Source organism: Aricia agestis, chromosome 18 (genome assembly GCF_905147365.1).
Source record: "Aricia agestis chromosome 18, ilAriAges1.1, whole genome shotgun sequence".
NCBI classification, from domain to species: domain Eukaryota; kingdom Metazoa; phylum Arthropoda; class Insecta; order Lepidoptera; family Lycaenidae; genus Aricia; species Aricia agestis.
The window spans coordinates 2,211,601-2,225,292 of record NC_056423.1 but is presented as its reverse complement, the minus strand read 5'-3'; the positions used below and the strand labels follow the sequence as shown (position 1 = coordinate 2,225,292).

Here is a 13,692-nt window from a genome sequence, read left to right as displayed (position 1 = left end):
ACGAAATATATCTATACCACATTTTTAAATACTAATTTCTACAAACTAAAAATTGAAAATTATTTATTATAAAATACAGCCATGCAATAGACTTATTAGTTATTAGCATACAGTTTTGTCATTACGTATACTTAGTATAAGTTTTGGTTTTCGGTTTAATAAAAAATTAAGAATAGTTTGGACTAATAATTTATTACAAAAATACTTACTTTTATACTTATTTACTAATATACCTCTTAAAATTGCAGAAATACAATAATAAATAATAATTAACACTATCGAAAAATAAATAAGTAGGTCTTGGTCTTCTAGGCACTGATGCCATTTAAAAGAAACAACAACAAACATTTTAGTAAGAATTACTTAATAAAACATTAAATTACATTACATATTTTGGATGATCATAAGAATATTTTTATGATCCTTTGTTTTACTGTCCCAACTCGTGATTATGTCTTTATTACTGTAAAAAGAAACTTTTGTGATAGTTGCTTTTTACTGGAACTGGTACGAGTACACTACATATCTGACAGGTAACAATAAAATGTTCAACATTTGGTATGCACTTAAGTTTACACCCTTTTATTTCTCTACTATACTAAATGCATCGTTTAAGTTTTGAGGACTGAAAGCCATATTGCTATTCTTATAATTAACATATGATGACATAGTCGATACTCTATCTGGATTCATATAGAAATGCATCGGCGAAAAGTCACTGTCATCAAAATTAGGGTCACTCGCAAACTTAGGAACGTATCTGCCTGGCGGTTCAGCATATTGGCCTCCAACTATCACCTCATCATCTTCTTCGGGGCTTGGAGTGGTCGTTGTTGGTCTCCAAGGTTTTCTCTGTTTCTTGTAAGGTTTCCTCTTTTCAGGCTTAGTGGTGCTTTTGATTATCCTCAGCAGATCTGGATCTATATCTTCAGTTGCGTAGTCGTCAATATATTCTGGTTTAACGTATACAGGCTTCTCTTTGGTATGAGCGAAGTTGTAATCAGACTCTGGACTATAATTATTGTAACTTTCACTCTCGTCTTCTACCCCAAAATTATCATCGCCATTATAGTTTGTACCATCATAGTTGTGTTGCTTGTATTTTTGTGTGTAAATGTTACTGGGGCTAGCGTATGGCGCGCCATATTCCACTGGAGGCTCACCGAAGCTGCTTGGCTTTTCGTAGCTCTGCTCGTAGTTAGGAGCGTCCTCGTAATTCCAGTAGGAATCAGGTTCGTAGCTATACGAGGGTTTCTTGGGTGGACCATAAATAGGTTTGCGGTTTACTTTCGGTGGACCATACCTCGGTTTCGTCGGTCGCTTTTTGCGACTCGGTGGGCCATATTTTATGCTGGGTTTTTTGGTTTTCTTGTAAGGTTTTCTAGGTTTCACAGATCTGTATTTAGATTTCGGTGGGCCGTACTTAGGTTTTGGAGTGTATCGCCGTCTAGTGATTCGCCTGTATATAACGGGGGTGTCGCTTCTATACACTTGTTGGACGGGAATATGATCTATGATTACTGCTGCATCTCGCTTCACTATTCTTCTATCTTTTCGTTCTTCTATTTCTTCATCCGATTCTGCTGAAGTATACGCTGCGATTGTGGTCTGAAAATAAAAAAAAGATATAGATAAGATTTGATGTTTTTGTTATAGAACTTAATTTACCTATGTCTGGCTATGGTCTGGTACTGCTATTTTTAAGCTGAACAGCAAAAAAACCAAGGCAGTGGATATTCTTTTATAAACACACATACAAACTGACTTTCACAATGATAACACTAGCGTAAAACTTATAAATATTAATGAAATAATAACGCCTATTATTACGGATTATTACGAAGAAAGTGATAAGACGCGCCTTATTGGAATGGCTGCGAATGTTTTTTTGCGAGTTTACTATTTTACCAAGAAATAGCAAAGCATCGATTTGTTAAAAATGCTATAAATACCATTTACTAACAATAAGATCAAGCAACTTTTCTAAAGTATCAGACAAGTAAATCGTAGAATTAGGTGTATTATATGAGGTGATAATCATTCAACCACTTTACTTATTTTATGACTATTTGAAATAAATTGGATATAACGCTGTGCGTCATATTATTATGTAGATATATTCTGTCTACAGTCTACACTCTATCCTATAGAGTGTAGACTGTATTCAATAGCAATTAAATAATATTCACACGTGAAAATATATTACATAATATCTCAGGATCTTCGTTTAAAATATTTTTAGGTTAGAATTTTTTTGATTTCCGTAATTTGAATTTCGCAATTAAGCGTTACGTTTCCAAACACTACGGTTATAATTTTAATGCGAAAAAACCGTTTTCACTTTCATACTTTCACTTTATAATTTAAAATTTACTAAAATGTGTAAGTTTTATTAGATACCTGATACTATCTTTAAAATAAAGATTTTTATCAAAATGTTATGTGATACCATAGGATACCATAAAGTTAATATACCTAGAGGAATAGAGAAACAAAGGCCTGAGCAAGAGAGATGTCACTATCAGTAACACTGCGTGGTAAAAAGAGACGTGTGACACATGACAGCAGCACTCTTTTTTTGACGTCCAGTCGGCACGTGCCGCACGTTGACAATTTAATCTCATAGAATTCATGTTCAATCATGCTTGTGTGAGTGTATACGTACACATATTTTTCACACAGATGAAAACCAATTTTGGTTACGTTTCACAGCTCGAGATTGTTGCTCTATTCCGCTAGGTATATCTATATATAATTATATATAAAACTCAAAGGTGACTGACTGACATGGTGCTCTATCAACGCACAGCTAAAAAGTAAAACCACTGGACGGATCGGGCTGAAATTTGGCATGTAGGTAGATGTTATGACGTAGGCATCCGCTAAGAAAGGATTTTGATCAATTCTACCCCCAAGGGGTCAAAATAGGGGATGAAAGTTTGTATATAATAATACTTGCTAACGCGAGCGAAGCCGCGGGAAAAAGCTCGATAGCTATAATATGTGTGATACAGTTAAATTAGCAGGAAGCAAGTGATATACTCTCGCTTGTGTGAACGCAAATTAAATTGTGATTTTTAATTTTGCACTAATGGCGCATTAGTTGCTAAGTATGATATTATACTTAGTAACTAATGAGCCATTAGTGCAAACTATTATTTACTTATGTAGTAGCCTATACGTTGTAATATTATTTACCTCGAGGTAAGTTACCTATATTATTATTACTGTTGTATATTTCATCTTTTATACTTATTACATATTATGAGCTAATTCGTCTGTCTGCCGATGTCTGTCTGTCATCTCCTCACGTTTACCGCTGAAATCATTTTAGTAAAATTTCATGTAAATGAGGTCAGTAATCAATGTATCTTGCTTTGAAGTTAGATAATAGTTTTATCTTTTATCAAAAACTTGATAACGTTGAGTAAGAGAAGTGCTTTGTTCCTTTTATCCTTCTTGTTTCTTCAACAAGTCATTTTATAATTTCTTGCATACCACTTTCTCCGGCGTGCATTATAATTCTTACCCCAGAAGTCGTACGGAAAATGTTCGACGGAAGTGGTTAAACTAAGTTCAAGTAGGAATTGTCAGCGAATGCATCGCCGACAATTACACTAACAAATATAAAATTGAGTAAGTATTGCAAATAAAATCGGAATTGCTACAACTTTAACTGGCAATTTCATGAATATCTTAAAAAAAATAAAAAGAACATGCATTTTCTATTATTTTTTTAAATTTTAACAAATTATTGCATTGACGTAATAAACGTGCATAAAGATTGCGTTACATACAAGCTTAAAGCGTATTTATTTTTCATTTTGTAAGTCTCGCTAAAACTCGAGAACGACTGAACCTAAAATATTTGTAGAAGTCCAGGGAATATTTTGTGAGGGAAGTGATACCAATTCATTGGGTCATCTAGTTTTTCATGATAATGATTTAAGTAAACGATACATTTCCCTGTAACTTGTAAGGTTAAAAACTATAACTACGACTAGGGAATGCAATCTTGATCTTGCAAGATCAAGATTCCACCAAGATCTTGAGTGATTTTCCAAGATTCAATCTTGAAAGCCATCAATCCTGAATTTTGAAATCCTGTTCGCGACCTGGACAAAATAGTCCAAGATAGTAACAAGATTTCGAGATTTTTAGATTGTTCATACCTGCGCGGCAAAGCGCGAACCACAGATTAGGGTATATTATATAGTAGACAGATAAGCGTCAGAAGAGTTTGACGGCTCACGAATCGAACATTTGATCTATATCCTGATTCCTGTGGTAAAACAAGTAAACTTAACAGGTGCGTATGTGTGTGTGTTTGTATGTTTGTATATTGCGTGTATAGGATAGGATAAGGCGCAGGCCGCAGCGCAGAGAAAATTGGGTATAAGGCTGGCCACACACAGCCGGAATGTCTCTCTGAATTCATAATCTAAATTCATATTATTAATTCAAAAAGGCCGGAATACCATACAATATCAGTTTGCTCCACACACATTCTGATTTTTTCAGATTATGAATTTCATAGATCGATCTGTAACAATATGAATTTCCGATAATGAAATTCCGGCTGTGTGAGGCCAGCCTAAGGCTGGCCAGCCTAAGGTCTTTAAAATATTACATACCTAATATTAAAATACTGGTTACTATCAATTTGCAGCAAAATAACGCATTTTTTTTCAATTATTCTGCTCAATCTCGAAAATCTTGATACGCGACCAAGATCTCGACCCGAATCTCAACAAGATCCCGAACTGACCAATCTTGATTCAGAAAAAAGACGCCAAGAGCTTGAGTAGTCAATCTTGGTCCAAGATTGCATTTCCTAACTACGACGAAAATTCTGTAGTCAATGTTATTTGGAACTATATAGATGACGGCCGCAACTCCGATGCGCCAAAATGCGTCGTAATGGTGTAATGCGTCGAGTTAGCGACCGGTCGTGCTCCGCGTTACACACGCGGCAAAAGTAATATTTTTGCGAATCGCGCGGCACATTGCCGCTGCACGCAACCATGGCGCTCGTGGCCAACGAGTTGCTGGCGTTTATCCAGCACGCCATCGACACTATGGACGAGGTCAGCATCATGCAGATCTGCAAGTCCTCCTTCTCCAGCGAGGAGATTTGCAAGGGCAAGCAGCTGCTATACGAGACGCTCGGACAGAGCGCGAATATGCCGTCGCGACGAAGAGACGGAACGGAAAGGAGCGTGCAGGACATCATCTCCCTGCTGAAGCAGACGGATCCTGATGAGGTGCCGGCTTTTGTGGTAAAGGAGCTTTACAAGCTGCCACCCGTCACATTGGACCACGTCGACGTCGTCAGCCTACTGAAGGACATCAGGTTCCTGAAGGAGGAGCTGGCCGGAGTTCGAGGTAGATTGCAGGCATCAGAGTCTACGATCAGTGACTTACGTATTGAATTATCGCAATTAAAAAGTGGTAATTCAATATGTAGGTCACCTGATGCTGATGCCGCATTCGTCACTACTCGTCGTGGCGCGCAAGCGAGCACGTTTAGCCCGTCAGCATTATCGGACGGGTCAACTAACACCACCGCTGCCGCCCCCGCCCCCGCTCCCCTCCCGGTTGCGCCGACCCCGAGTCCTCAGGCGACTCAGAAAAACTTTGCGACTGTTGCTGGTCGCCCCGCACCTCCCCCGCGGGCGAAAACTAATGGGGCGAATGAGAGACGCAAGGCTCCGAAGAGTTGCGAGACTGAGAGCCGCAAGGCTACGAAGAGCCGCAAGGTGGAGTCTTCTCGGCTTGGCAAGGACGAAGGCAGGAGGTGCGATGAGGAGGGCTTCATACTGGTGGAGAGGAGGAAGAAGCCCGCCGCCCGCAATCATCGCGGCACCGCACCATATGTACCTGAGCTGCGTCTGCAGAGCGAGGTCCCCGCGACGCCCCTGTACATATCCCACCTGCACTGGTCCATGGAGGTCCAGGACGTCGTGGACTACATCCAGAAGAAGACGACACTGCGCCTGAGGGTCGAGCGTCTGCAGTCTCGCCACAAGGTTAACTTTAGCTCCTTTGTGGTGAGAGTACCGACGAATCTTCTGTCGACTTTCGAGGCGCCGGAGTTCTGGCCGATGGATGTAGTCTATCGGAGGTTCCGGGGGAGACTCCGGAACGAAGCGAGTCACGTCGCCGGCAAAATGTGACAGTGTTAGTTTTTTAAGTATATATAAAATATATATGTTAGTTTTTGATATTTATTATATAATTATATGTATGTAAGATTTAAGGTATTTGTTATATGGGCCTCTGATGCCTGAATTAAATGATTTGATTTGAAAATTCGTTTATCGCATGGAAACCGTACATTTTCCGGGATAAAATTTCTTGGTAACCCCATGCTGAATTTCAGCAAAATTGGTTTAGTGGTTTGAGCGTGAAGAGGACAGACAGACACACTTCCGCATTTATAATATTAGTATGGAAGTATGCATCTACTTACGCCTCATTGTTAAACTGAGCGGGGCTAAAATGGTCGCTTTGGAGAATCATATTATGAATCATTAATTTGATTCACTCTACTTGCAATTCATGTCTAGTAATTCGTACTAATTTGACATTAAATGTCAGTTTGACAGTTTTGACAATTCATTTGCTGAATTGATTGAGAGGAATTGCTAAATGTGACCATTTTAGCCCAACTGATCAATAGTTTAAGCTTTACGAACCTTACATTACAATTTCTTTTTACTTACCTCACTAGTCGGTTTAAAAAGTAAACCTTTTATTATTATTCAAATAATTTGTACTTTTTACCTAGTACTTACAAAAAGTTTTCTATGATATAACTTTTGCGATTTTCCTTATTTTCTAATTTCATAGTAATTTTTATCGTAGACCCATCTACATACCCGTTACCTGAGGTCAGAGAAAATTGACCCCTACACGCCTATGTCATGTACAAACAGACAAACATGCGTGATTATTTACATAATTACTACTTAGTTACTTTCAATTGTTTGAAGAGTAGCGTAGAAGAACGGTTATGTTTTAGGCCAAAGTTTTGACCGTTGTCGAAAGGTTATAACTTTAACTAGATGACGCCCGCAACTTTGTTGCGCCAAAATTTGGTTATCGCGCGGGAACCGTACATTTTTTCGGGATAAAAAATATCCTATGTCTTTTCCCAGGACTCAAAGAATTTCCATGCTAAACAGCAAAATTGGTTCAGCAGTTTGAGCGTGAAGAGGTAACAGGCAGATAGACAGACACACTTTCGCATTTATAACATTGAGTAACTTATAACTTACTAGATGATCTTTTATCGGGAACCGTACATTTTTACGGAATTAGAAATTCGTGAGGCATTAGAGGATTGCCGCGGTAAACCTATTGCATAGCTTTAGCAGTCTACAGGCATACGTCTAGTCGCACGCACACAAACACCGTGTCGAAGTCTGCCGAACTGAAATTACGTTAGACGATGTATTAGGTTTATTTTCGTTACGGAATTTCTTGATTCGGTCGCCGCGTCAAGGCTTTTAGCCCGCGATAAAAGCTTAAAAACTGATCAAGATCAAGAGTAATTTAATTAAGAGGATACACCAGGGGCTAGAGAAATGACAAAAAATTACGTGTAATATCTATAGCTGTCTCCCTTACCTCAGGCCTATACCGCAGAACGCGATAGAGACAGTTGCAGAAAATCAACGATTCGTTGTCCCCTGTTTCCTTCTCCAAAACTTAACCGATTTGAATTTTTTCATTAAATATTAAAGAAAGGCCTGAGCTGTGTTCCTATGTTTTAGTTTTTTTTTGTATAATCTAGCCAAATCTGTTTTCTGGCTGTTTGAACACAGCGGAAAATCTGGCCATTTTTTTTGGGTTTTTGAACGTGCATATCTTATTTAATAATTAAATTATGAAAAAAAAGAAAACATAGGGACATTGTATTAGTGGCCGTAGATATTCAGGAAAAAAATTATAACTCTACTAGCATTATCCAGGGAGGAAACAGGGGACAACGTTTGTATGGAAAAAAGGGCGGTGTGGACTCCTCTTAATATTAGTTCATTAGCTTCTCCTACTATAATAAATTGTTGGTTATGACTTATGAGTTTGTATGTCTTGTGTTTAATTTCTCTTAACCGCACTCTATCGGTAATATCACATATCAATTTCTATTTCATTCGCATCAGTGACCTGATTTATTTATTTTACCGGATCTTGCAGTTTTATTTATTTGATTCTAGTTTTTATGGGTTATCCATACTTTAATATTATAAATGCGAAAGTGTGTCTGTCTATTACCTCCTACCGCCCAAACCGCTGAACCGATTTCGCTGAAATTTGGTATGGAGATAATTTGAGACCCGGGAAAGGACATAGGAAAAATGTACGGTGTTGGGGGCGTATATATTACTTATTATCATTTGTTAAAATAGTTTATATTATTGAGAACATAATATTTAAGGCGGCAAACGCGCGATTTTGCGACTACAGCGTCAGTTTGGGCCTTTCCACACCGCCACACGACGTATTTTTTGCGTACTGACGACGCGCGTTTCTGGTACGTCCATCTTTTGGGCGTTTTCATCGCGTTTTGGCAGATATCAAATTTATCTTGCGTTTGTATCGATACAAACGAGCGTAAAAAACGTCGTCTGTAAATTTTTCCAGTAGCAATCCAGCACTTTAATGTATTACTGGATTGGAAATAATGTATACCCGCTATTACGCCTTACATAGAGAACTAGTATAATATTATGTTTGCGTATAATAAAGACCAATTATATCAATTAACACCTAATAATAATTAAGCGCAGCTGACTCGTTTAGTTATGTTAATGTAAATGAAATTAAATGGCACGCATCTTTTCCAAGCATGACGAATTTAGAAAAAAGTTTTAACAATATCAATTTAATAAGAGATATCATCTGAATTTCATACATTAACCGGTTTAGGCAAAGTTCAAAAATAGTGGTTTTCACGTCCATCGTGGGTATCGACAACTATCGCAGACATAATAGATTTTCAATTGTTATTTGTTATGCGGCAGCCGGCTGCCGCTTGGGGATTGATGGGTGGGACTTCTAAATTCGAACGTATTCTTGGTTTTTTCGAGGAAAACTTGGTCGTGTATGAAATTTTATTTGGGAGAGCCATGCTTTGGCACGAATGGGCCGGCTCGACCGGAGAAAAACCGCGGGCTCCCAGAAAACCGGCGTGAAACAGCGCTTGCGCAAAAAAAAAAACGCCTAGGTACTGTAGCGCCTTTAATGAAAGCGAGACCGATTTTAATGAATTTTGTTTTCAGATTTATGATAAGTGATAATGGGCCGAGTAACATAAACTATACCAGATACCGTGAGTAATGAGTATAGTTAGGTTTTAAGTATTAACTTTTGATTTTGAAGTACAATAAGTATATCTTAAAGTATTATCACTTAGTTTTGTTACACCCTGTATAAGTATTCGTGCAGAAGTTTAGCGTGATTGTTGCTAGTAGAAATTGTTGCACGACAGGCCACACATACAGATGCGGACATTGATTAAACAAACAAACAATTTTTATAATAGACAAGATGACACCAGCAACTCCGTTACGCCAAAATCCGTTTGTCGCACTGGAACCGTACATTTTCCGGCATAAAAAGTGTCCTATGTCCTTCCCCAGTACTTAAAGTATCTAACTACTAAATTTTAGCAAAATCGGTTCAGCGGTTTAAGCGACATGAATTAACAGACAGACAGACACACTTTCGCATTTATAATATACAGGGTGTAACGAAAATAAGTGATAATACTTTAGGGTGTGTACGTGTTCCTTGTATAGAGTTAACTGTGAAAGTAGCAGCTCTGAAAGACGAAAAAAATTTTTCACTTTTGTATGATCAAGGGCCCGAGCGTCACGAGTTTCCCCATACAAAAGTGAAAAAAATTTTGGTCTTTCAGCGCTGCTACTTTCACAGTGAACTCTCTACAAGGAACACGTACACACCCTAAATTATTATCACTTATTTTTGTTGCACCCTGTAGAATGGATGAAATTAAATGGCAAAAAAAATCACAGCTAGTCCTTTTATTGATGTTGGTTAAAACATCATTAAGGAAACACTGTAATAAGTGTAGTTACTGAGTAAAAAGTATGAAATTGTGTATGTCTGTCTTATAACTCTTCTGAAAGGATGACTGATAACAGTGATAACAGTTTGAGTTACGGGCAAGTGGCAACAGTCTTTTAAGTTAAGAGCCCATATGACTCTAACTTGACTACATACTTTAACCTAGATCTCAAAATCTGTAAGGTCTAGAAAACTGATTTTTTGACACAAGTAACTTCAGTTCATAAAGATTAAATGCTCAAGACGAAAACACGATTACTCAAAAAATGCTCGATAGTTTCTTTTTTACAAAAAACCTTGTTTTAGACACATTTTTGCTTGGATCTTCGAAGTTTGCTGTCTTTTCTTTAATATTTTTTAATATCTAAAAAGGTATTGATAAAACCTAAATTTGCTCAAAACACTTTTTTCATAATCATTATAGTTCGTCTTTTATTCAAGTAAAACTAACTCGGCGAAGATTCCGCGCCGTCCTTTTTCACCTGGCATATGAAAGACGGGCGTGAGTGTGAAGAGAGAAGGACGGTGTTTGATTTTTAGAGTCAGGTGAGCTCTTAAAAAGATTGTCCCCAAAAAGTTTTGATACGCACCGGTTTTGCTATGCACACTCTTGAACTACAACAATAATTTTACGAAATATTTTATCACAAAGACCACTTATTTGAGCAGGTAAAGATTACTGAATTATTGGCATACCTAATATACCATTATGGTATTTTGTTTACATTAAAAAAAAACGTTACTTATTAATCAATTTGGAAAGAATTTGGAGAAGGCCTTTGCCCAGCAGTGGGACATAATACTCTTTAAAAAAAAAACTTACCGCCAGTATGACGAGCGCCAGCACCGTGTTAACGTACATCTTGCCGGTAGACGACACGACTGGTGGAAAGTCGCGCGCGGAGTGCTGGAGATGCCTGCCCACTCTAGCGAGACCGACCGTAGATCTGTATAGAGCTGATGAAATGTTATACCAGACTTTACGCGCGGATTCAGTTACCTGGATTTATATGCGCCCGAACGCGTGGTTTGGCGGCTGCATCGCGCGATTACAAGCAAATGTTTGTAACGATTTATTTAAACACAATTACATGTGCCATCTTGCAGTACTGCCAAACAGCGTTCGTTAGGATAAGTGATAACCTATCAATATGAAGGCTGGTTCTTAAATTGGAAAGTATTTTTGCTCGGGGCTGGGTTCAGGGGCGTCGTCATGAAATGGAAAAGTCCCTAGGGCGTCACAGTACAAACAAGGAAGCCGGGCCCTGGCCTATATGGTCCCGAATTCATTCGAGTAAATAAAGAATTCCGCGTGAACGGTTACAGTTTTATACACATTGTTTATTTTGCACTAGTCGATGCACTGTTTGACGCGTTAGAGCTTCTAAATAATTATAGAGTTCATTGTGAAAGTAGTAGCGCTGATAGCTGCTGGGGCGCATGCCCATAAAAATCATACAAAAATAATTGCTCTTTCAGCGCTGCAACTTTCACAGTGAACCCTATGTAGGGGACACACACACACACCACAAATGAAGTATTATCATTTATCACTTATTTTGTTACACCCTGTTACAGTCGAAGAACTAATATTTTAAACTTTAAATTTTAAATAGTACACTGTATACATAAAGTGTCGCTTCTCCATCGTCGAAATGTATTATTTATTGTTAGAGAAACTGAAAAAAATGAGTAAATCGACAATGAAATTAAGAATGTTGTAACAGCTCTATAAATTTCCTCAGTTACGCCTAGCTCTCACATTATTAGATTCCTCCAACAAAAACGACTTTGTTTTATGGATTTATTTAGATGTCATATTATGGACATTGACATAATTAATAATAATAATCTTACCAGCAACTTCTTTGTCCAGAAAAACATTTAAGTACCATCGGTAACCATATACGTGGGAGATATATCGATATACGTGGGAGAGCCATGCTTCGGCACGAATGGGCCGGCTCGACCGGATAAATACCACGTTCTCACAGAAAACCGGCGTGAAACAGCGCTTGCGCTGTGTTTCGCCGAGTGAGTGAGTTTACCGGAGGCCCAATCCCCTAACCCCTACCCTATTCCCTTCCCTACCCTCAACTATTCCCTTCCCTACCCTCCCCTATTACCCTATTCCCTCTTAAAAGGCCGGCAACGCACTTGCAGCTCTTCTGATGCTGCGAGTGTCCATGGGCGACGGAAGTTGCTTTCCATCAGGTGACCCGTTTGCTCGTTTGCCCCCTTATTTCATAAAAAAAAAAACATACCTCTTGCCGAAACATAAACTGAATCCCATAACATTAAACATTTTTGGCCTTTTTAGAATTTTCTAAATTTTAGTTTGTCATAATATAAAGATCTAGTAGATCTGTATATCCTATCGAAAAAATAAATGAAAATGAATTAAAAAAGTGATGAAAGAAAATAAAATAATTACTTAATAATATTTAAATCCAGACTCCTCACATTTTTTTCTTCTAAGATTATTCCAGATATTATAGCAAATAGCATGACGACTGAACTCATTGTTTTCTAAAGAACACAATTTTTCTACTTGCTTTTGCGTTTGAGATAGAGTTTGCGGTATGACGATTTTTCGAAGGACTTAGTTTTTAATTTTTATTATTTAAAGTGATACAAAATATTAACACCAAAAGATTTGTAATGTTCTAGTGCTAATATTTTTTAGGTATCACTTTAAATAATAAAAATTAAAAACTAAGAAGTCCTTCAAAAAACCGTCAAAACGCAAACTCTGGCGCACGCTATATTATGTGGCTGTTATGTCATACGGTATTAGTTTTCAGTTTATATTTTGTACTTCATCAGGCAATAAACTTGCTCATTTACCTGTCTATAAATAAAAAAAGTTTCTTAAGGTTCTTAATTGCAAAAATATGATTTGTTACCGTTGCTTATTTTAGTTGTATACCAAACAGGAAACGTAACATACATATTTTATACGTGGGAGAGCCATGCTTCGGCACGAATGGGTCAGCTCGGCCGGAGAAATACCACGTTCTCACAGAAAACCGGCGTGAAACAGCGCTTATGCTGTGTTTCGTCGAGTGAGTGAGTTTACCAGAGGCCCAATCCCCTACCCTATTCTCATCCCTACCCTCCGCTATTCCCTTTCCTTCTCTACCCTCCCCTATTACCCTATTCCCGCTTAAAAGGCCGGCAACGCACCTGCAGCTCTTCTGATGCTGCGAGTGCCCATGGGCGACGGAAGTTTCTTTCCATCAGGTGACCCGTTTGCTCGTTTGCCCCCTTATTTCATAAAAAAATGAACATAGTGTAAAATTGCATAATTAAGGTACGCGCACAGTTTGTCGGCGCGTGCCGGGTCGGATCGGGGCTCAGCGCAGCGCAAAATGCGCTATAGCACACTATTGCCCGGTCGGGTCGCATCGCATTGACGGATTTTAACGCTCACTGTGCCAGGGCGCGCCGGGGCGGATCAGCGCGCAATGCATTGACGGATTTTGAGCCGAGGCTTGCCGGCCGCCGCCCGGGCCCCATCGCATCACATCCGCGCGCCGCTTGCTATAGCACACTGTTGCCGGGACGCAGCGGGTCTTGTCGGGCCGTGTCGCATTG

The 13,692-nt window shown here is 38.6% G+C and overlaps 1 protein-coding gene across 1 annotated transcript; it reads right to left on the bottom strand.

The window, feature by feature from the left end:
• Window positions 1-429: 429 nt before the first annotated feature.
• On the bottom strand, window positions 430-10,982 carry LOC121736127 (adhesive plaque matrix protein-like). Its single transcript, XM_042127185.1, has 2 exons — window positions 10,919-10,982; window positions 430-1,608 (listed from the first exon to the last, which is right to left on the bottom strand). The coding sequence occupies exons 1-2, from the start codon at window positions 10,955-10,957 to the stop codon at window positions 583-585; spliced, it is 1,065 nt and encodes a 354-aa protein (XP_041983119.1). The 5' UTR covers window positions 10,958-10,982; the 3' UTR covers window positions 430-582.
• Between the last annotated feature and the right edge of the window lie 2,710 nt (window positions 10,983-13,692).